Here is a 7,651-nt window from a genome sequence, read left to right on the forward strand (position 1 = left end):
GCTGTTTACGAAGCACCGTCCACTCAGAGGTACCTGCCAAACCAAGCAACGCCCTATTGGTCAATACAGCAAAAGTTTGCCGCAAAGTTCAGCAAACTTGAACTCCACGCAAAATCCGCGAAGGGGAAATTCTGCGCTACCCGAAGTCCATCGCGCGAAATCCACGATTGTGCAGATTCCCATTGAGATGAGTTTATTTTGCCCACAGAATTTCGCTGTGCAAAGGTATGTGTCACCGCACCTTTACTATTTTGTTTTGAAACTTAGGCCACATCCACACTAATATGTTTTCATTTGAAAACACATTAATTTCCTTACATTTACACCTCTCATCCACACTATAATGGCATTTTCCACTAATAATGAAGCATTCTGAAAACACTCTCCATTACCGTTTACTTTGTAAAACAATGATACTTGGAAACTTAACGTTCTGAAAATGCTTTTATTACCACATACCTTGGAAAACGATAATGTTAGGAAACTGAAAACTTATTGTTGTGGATGTGGCCATAGTTCTGTTCGTTTCTCCAATGAAATCAAAATAATCTCTTTCGCATATGTTCTATGTAAATTTGGATTGTAAACAACAAAAAAACTTGCTTTTTCACACCTAGTGCTGGTTTCAGAATCCAGTGTTCCAAGATGTTAAGGAATTTCTGAGGATCCTAATTAGATTAGCTTCAATGTCAATGAAGGTAAAACTTGTCAGATATGAAAACATAATCATAAAAATCAGTGTTAGAAATAGATACACCTTTAAAAATACATCTTCACATGGGGTTCATGGAATCCAGTATGAAATCTTTGGAGGTACATAGTTTTAACCCTCTTTGATCTTTAACTTGTTTGGGTCCAAAGGACTCAATGTAATTCAAGTGTCACTAATGACATCCTCAAAGGAGGGACTCGATCTTACTGCTTATGTCACCTCCAAGAGAGTCTCCCAGGTCAAACAGTTGATCAATGTTGACTGTCGAGCTACAAAGGAAGTCTGGACGATTGCCCTCTTCTGCCTCTGACCAGGGACTTTGCAGAAACGCTGTGGCCAGGAATGTTTCCTCATCAAGGTCTACTTCACTGCTCCTTTGGGTTTCCATTAACACATGGCTCTCAACTACACCACCAAGAGCTTCTAGAGGGCTGATATGTGTCCCCCTAACCATCAAGTCCTCATCTTCTTGGATGGAGCTCAAAGGATCACCTTCATTCAAGCTCAGTTCTCCATTAAGGGCTGAGTCTAGCAGGGCATCCCAGTCAAAGTTGCCCTTCAGGGAGCTTAAATCATCTTGCTCATCCATGATCAGCCATGGGGAGCTTGAACATCGTGGAGCTTTGCTCCCGCCAGTCCTGTGGGTGTAAGGCTGTTTCCTCTTGTTGCCTTTCCCTGAGACCCAGCAACTAAGCATGTTGGCTTCAGCCAAACGAGGGTCCCAGTTCTGATCGGCTCCTGTAGCTTCCTCAAACTCTTTCAGGAGCTGCTGGGACTCAGGACTCACACAAAGACTTCCGCTCAATCCAGTGGTGGCTACAACTTGTCCAGTCTGGGGGTTCATCCGGAGCCGGTTCTGAAAAGCCGGATTGATTTGCACAGGGGGCATTCGACGTTTCTTGTAGGCACCGTTGAGGAGACGTTCTGCATATTGGGGGTCGATCTTCCAGAAGCCGCCCTTCCCTGGCTCATCCTTTTGCCTTGGGATTTTAATGAAGCATTTGTTCAGCGACAGATTGTGGCGGATGGAATTCTGCAATGATAAATGGTAGATGAATTAGTAAATTTGGCTTTATGAAGTGAGATAAGTGTCAACATGATCACACGGAAACTTGACACGTTGCTACCAAATGTTCAATACACTGATATCGGAAACATTACTAGCACCATCTCCCATTAGATATTTTTGCATCAGTACAAACATGTTTAACTTGTTAACCCTGAGCAAGCATCTTTTATAGATGCAGGTCCCATTGAATCCAGGAAGCTATCGCATTTACATAATCAATGAAGATTACAAGATTACATTTTTACTCCACTGACGGTTAGGTTTAGGGTTAGAGTTTGGGTTAGGGCATATGGTAATAGAATATTAATTCCAGTTAACTGCATTACATAATTTACTGCTAAACTTGCTTTTAGAGCCACTCTGTGGACATTTCACAGAAAAATCCAGAAACCGTAGCTCACACAAGCCTGTACGTTCAACAATACTTCCAGCTTTGAAAACTCAGGGCAGTGGTTTGAATTTTGGGAAGCACAAACCGAATTCAACAGCAGAACTTTCATTTGCTGTTACCAAATTATAGTGAGATCAGTCTTGAAGTTTGTAATTTCTGCGCCACCAGCCTCACCAAACAAAATGTAAAAAATAGCAAATTTTTTTCAAGCAGGATTTCCTGAAAATTCCCCTTATGTACCATTGGTCGTAGAACAGATAGTCCCGCTCAAAACTCATACCATTGGTTTAGTCAATGTTTGTGTGCTGGGCAGTCAGGAAGCTCAAGCAAACAGAGCAATATTTGATAGCATCACAGTGTTACACTTTTCATGGAAATCAACCAATGAATGGCTTACTTATAGCTGTCTTTGCATACTAAACTTTGAGAATGTATTTTAACTTCCAAAAAAACTACACACGTCACCTTTGACTTTTGGTCTAAGCTTAAGTCTTATTGTGTATGGCTCTACAAATTCAGACATGTGAATGCACTTGGTATTATTACCATAAACTTTACTAAACCAGGAAGTACACATGCATAGAAGTTATACATTAAATACCCCATGAAATGGCTTGTTAAGCTCAGTTTTCTTTCTCATATTGATCTATTTTCTTTCGAAATAAGAAGTTGGGGTGGAACAACAGTATAAAAGGGCTTGTCCAGTAAGCCAGTAAGCTTTAGTTTACATCACATCCATGAACATTATTTGCTACTTGCTATTGACAGTCGAAGGCAAATTGTATTAGGGAGTGTGGACACTCATTCTAGTCCGCATTTGATTGAACAAACATTAAGCTATGCCCCTGAGTGCAAGATGAGTCATCAATATTTTTTAGCTGTTTTCCCGGAGGAGAAAATCTGCTAAACGTCCATTTTGTCAACTCTCAGGAGTATGCTAGCCTATAGATAGCCTCAAAGCTAAGAGACATGGAGTTAAATCAAAGTCTCTCTAGCAAGTCAGTCCACTGGCAGCCATCTTTGGAACACTCTCGGGCAGCTATTTTCAATGTAAACAAGCAGCATACAAGAGCAGCTCCTATCTACTTGAATAGGGAAAGAGCAAAATCTCCAAAACGGCTGGTCAAGATTATGATTACGATTACGATTACGAAGATTAAGAACATATTTCAAATCAGCAGTAAAATCTGACAACACTGGAATCATAAATTGTGCTTCTTTACAGATTATGATAAAAAGACGCAATTTTCCCAGCTTGTCTAGTTAATGTGCATGCGCGTTCTCAAGTTGATTGACAGGTGATGTCGGAATCTAAAAGGAGATTGGCTCGTTTACCTGTAAGGCAAGACTTCCATTGACCATTCCATTTTAATAGAAGTGGCCCATCTCTGCTAAATAGTCTATGGTTAAAGCCTCAAAAGACCTGATTTCATGGGGTCTTTAAAGAACTCCAGTGTGCATCAATGTATTGGGCTGATAGACCAACCACCACACCACAAGGCAATTATGTTTAAATGAAGCACTGACCTCCTAACCTTGGTTAAACATTGTTTTGAGTTAAAATAACTAAAAACTGAGGGAATGTCTAAATAGTCTTCAAAGAATAGAGACTATGGCTGAGGGGTTAATTAATAATTCACCAACAAATAAATCTTTTTAGAAATCCCCCCATTTTTTGTAAATATCCAACTTATGAGCTCATTCTTCCTCATAGCCTCACTTTGAAAAGCAGTTAAAAATTATGAACATGTTTTAAATGAAGCCAAAGGGGCTTGTTCAAATGTCCAAAGAAACTTTGCTTTTGTACTACACCTTATTGCTCGGTGGTAAAATGGGTCTATACTTTTGCTGCAAGTCTTACACCTGAAGTACAATTAAGTACCTGTTCATTACAACTAAGCTCTTCCTTTTTGTGGTAGTCATGCCAAAACTCTCAAAATATCAAGTCTCTAAACGACATCTTTCAGAAAGGTTTCAGTTGGTCTCTCTCCAATACACAACCTACTTTTGCAGGTGCTAAAAAAAGGCTTTCTATCTCTCTAGTCTGCTCAAACAATAGAACAATAGTCCTATTTTCCCCTTTGCCAGATATGCAAATGATTTGGGTCTCAGTGTAGGCCATCCAGGAGCTGCATACATGTAAGTGTAAATGAGTTCAAGGCATTTTATCCCTTTAAGCAATATTTGCCCATTGAATCTTACCTGCCAAGTGGGATCTGCATGGCGGAAGTAACAGAAGTTGTCTGTGATCCATTTGTAGATGCATGAGAGGGTGATTTTGGTTTTCTTACTGGCTTGCATGGCCATGCAGATGAGTGTTGCATATGAGTATGGAGGCTTGATATGAGGGTTGGTCTTATAATCGACTTCATCCGGACAGTGCCCGTGTGCAACTAAGCTGGGTAGAGCTGACAAGGAAGGCACCCTGTAGAACGCTGCCGCTGTTGGTTTGCCAGGGGTCAGTGGCATACCTATGGATGCTGGATCTCCAGCTAAAGGAGATGAAGGTGCATCCGAACCTACTTGGTTCCCGAAGAAGTGACTCTGGTTATGGCTGCATGAAGATGTGTGTTGCCCCCCACTGGCGTTAAGAATTGAGAATTCCTGCAGCCATTGGAGGCTGGTCAGGCTGTCGTCTAAATCGTCGGAGCCGCAGCTGCTGCTGTTGTACTCAAATGAGCGCCTGTCTAACTGCTCAGCCTGGGCAGCGGCAGTGACCACCTCCTCCTCAAGCCCCACTGAGCCTTCCGGCCAGGGATCCGCACAACTAATGGAGAGCATGGTCCCTTCACCTCCCCAGCCAAATCCTGATGAGAAGTAAAGTTTATAGCAGGGGATTTCAAACTTTATAGACCCCACCCAGACTCTCAGCCAACCTAGGGACTCCCAATATAAAAAGGTTTTATTATTATTATTATTATTATTATAATAAAATAAAAAAAGTTTTTCTCAGTAACACTTTATAGAAATACTTTACAATAAGTTACGATTAGTCACTGATATAGTTAACATGAACTAACATAATTAGTGTTTACATTTTTTTTTACATTTAACATTCAAAATTGTATTTGTCCACACCATTTCTAATGGGTCGGATTATATATTGTAAATTACATTTTTTTATTCAGTTATTACATTTACTCTATAAATAAAAATACTGTATAAAGAGTATTTAATATATATATATATATATATATATATATATATATATATATATATATATATATATATATACATAGTTAATGTATTAGGTACGTGAGCTAACAATTAACAATACATTTCTTACAGCATTTATTAATCTTTTTTTAATGTTAGTTAATAAAAATTCAATTGTTCATTGTTAGTTCATGTTAGTAAATGGGGCATTAACTAATGTTAACATATACAACTTTTGATTTTAGAAATGTATTAGTATATGTTGAAATTAACATCAACTAAGATTTATAAATGCTTAATAAGTATTGTTCATTATTAGTTCATTTTAACTAATGTTGTTAACTAATGTTAACAAGTGGAACCTTATTGTAAAGTGTTACCATATACATACACACACACACACACACACACACACACACACACACACACATATATATATATAATATTATAATTTATTTAAGTATATATATATATATATATATATATATATATATTTCTTGCTACTTTTTTCAAGATAATATTGTTTATATATATATATATATATATATATATATGTGTGTGTGTGTGTGTGTGTGTGTGTGTGTGTGTGTGTGTGTGTGTGTGAACTAAAAATAAACTAAAGTATATGTATAAATTAACATTAACCATGATTAATAAATGCTATTTAATAAATTAGGCTTATTCATTGTTAGTTCGTGATCTCTAATATATTTAATAATGTTAATTAATACAATGTATATTTAATTTTAATACCTATAATTGAATAACTTTATATAGGCTAGCATTATCATCTTACATAAGGCTCATCATTTATTATTAGTTAATGTTCATTCAAATAGTTAGCAATAGCATAAAAATGTTTTTATTTGTTCAGTGGGGTCTTGGTTGAAAACCCTGAAGTCCATGTTTTGTTTTAATAGATGATATTTTTTCGAGGGAATAATAGGGAACTGTGGTAACGGAAGTTAAGCTGGATTCTGGAGAAGAAATGTTGCTTTATTTGGGTTCTCCAGTTATAGAGGTCATAGAACTTTCCTGAAACCTCACAGGTCGCTCTTTACAACGTCCCATAACTGACGTCTGGAAATACACAACAGAGCAGATCCCAAACCTAACATTCCTCAGCATGACAGGTGTATCTGAAGCACAAGATTCATCAAAGTCGAGCCCACGATAATATTCGATATATTGAATATTTAAATGTTCAAATAAGAGACTCAGTGTCAAAAGGAACAGAGTCAAATAAAATCGGCACGAAATGTTTGGCACGTGTTTACAAATTGAACGAATGCCTGGTGTATTTTTAGTAGCTAATTGTAATGAATAAAATATTATTTTAATATATTTCCACCAGCAATTACATTTTTTTTTTTTTTTTACCACGCATGCACATAACTAGGCATCAAAAAATATTTTCACTAGTGTAAAGCCTATAATTAAATTTTTCTATAGCCATTGAATATATGTAAGAAGGTTTTAGGCTATAATGGTAAATACAGTATTAATACATTGTCTGAGCTGCTAAAAACTGTCACAACATTATAAATTCTTAGATAAACTCACCTGTCTTTGAACAAGGATTCTTGATGAATAGGGAAATAACATCAAATAACACAAAAGCTCCTTTAAAAAAAAACCCACTTTATCCGATTAGCGCGAAATAACTTCCAGAGGTGAAATTCCAGGAGAATGCGAGTGTGCGTCTCAGTTCAAGGTCTCCAGGGCAGCAGAAGCTCCGGGCCAGTTTAATACCTGCTGCAGGACGTTTGTCCGGTCACCCGAGCAACGGTACACCCCCCTATAAACAGCTTCCCGATCTTCTATTGGTCTGCAGGCTGCTATGGTGATTTGTCTTTTTATCGCTCTTGAACAGGTTTGCTCGTCACGCACGTCAATTTCATGTCTGGCTGGAAAAGAGAGAAGGACAAAACAAGTTACATTTGACAAATGAGCGACCAGACAAACATTATGTTGCTTTGAATGGAATTGTATCGTTGCTGATAGAGAATAATGATGAAATGGGAAATAAAAGAAAGGGTGGTATTATCATCCTCACCTAGACAATTTAAACACTAACACACACACAAACATTTTTGCTGCTTGTTCAGTTTACTTACTTAAAATGAACTCAAGCAACACAATTCTAGAACATTTAGACAACTTAATTTCATTGCATTCTATCCATTAAAATTTCTAAAATGGAAGTCTACATAATCCAGTTGAGTTGTGACTACATTAATATTTTTGGTGGTGTTAATACAGTATTGATGAAGTTTCGTTTCCCAGCATGCTTTGCATGGGACTCGATAGGGAGAGTAAATGG

General features: G+C 37.6%; 1 protein-coding gene across 1 annotated transcript; it reads right to left on the reverse strand.

The window, feature by feature from the left end:
• Positions 1-483: 483 nt before the first annotated feature.
• LOC127451163 (forkhead box protein J1-A-like) lies at positions 484-7,008 on the reverse strand. Its single transcript, XM_051715638.1, has 3 exons — positions 6,892-7,008; positions 4,375-4,979; positions 484-1,745 (listed from the first exon to the last, which is right to left on the reverse strand). Exons 2-3 carry the CDS (start codon positions 4,951-4,953, stop codon positions 897-899), a joined length of 1,428 nt encoding a protein of 475 aa, XP_051571598.1. The 5' UTR covers positions 4,954-4,979; positions 6,892-7,008; the 3' UTR covers positions 484-896.
• Positions 7,009-7,651: the final 643 nt, after the last annotated feature.

The sequence above is a fragment of the Myxocyprinus asiaticus genome, chromosome 14 (genome assembly GCF_019703515.2).
Source record: "Myxocyprinus asiaticus isolate MX2 ecotype Aquarium Trade chromosome 14, UBuf_Myxa_2, whole genome shotgun sequence".
Lineage (NCBI taxonomy): Eukaryota > Metazoa > Chordata > Actinopteri > Cypriniformes > Catostomidae > Myxocyprinus > Myxocyprinus asiaticus.

What these genes read in the sequence shown, in the direction of transcription:
- LOC127451163 (XM_051715638.1), bottom strand. Translation starts at nt 4,953, where the DNA reads ATGCTCTCCATTAGTTGTGCGGATCCCTGGCCGGAAGGCTCAGTGGGG. An exon ending in ATGCAGATCCCACTTGGCAG is followed by an intron (nt 1,746 to 4,374) that starts GTAAGATTCAAT and finishes TTATCATTGCAG; the next exon opens with AATTCCATCCGCCACAATCT.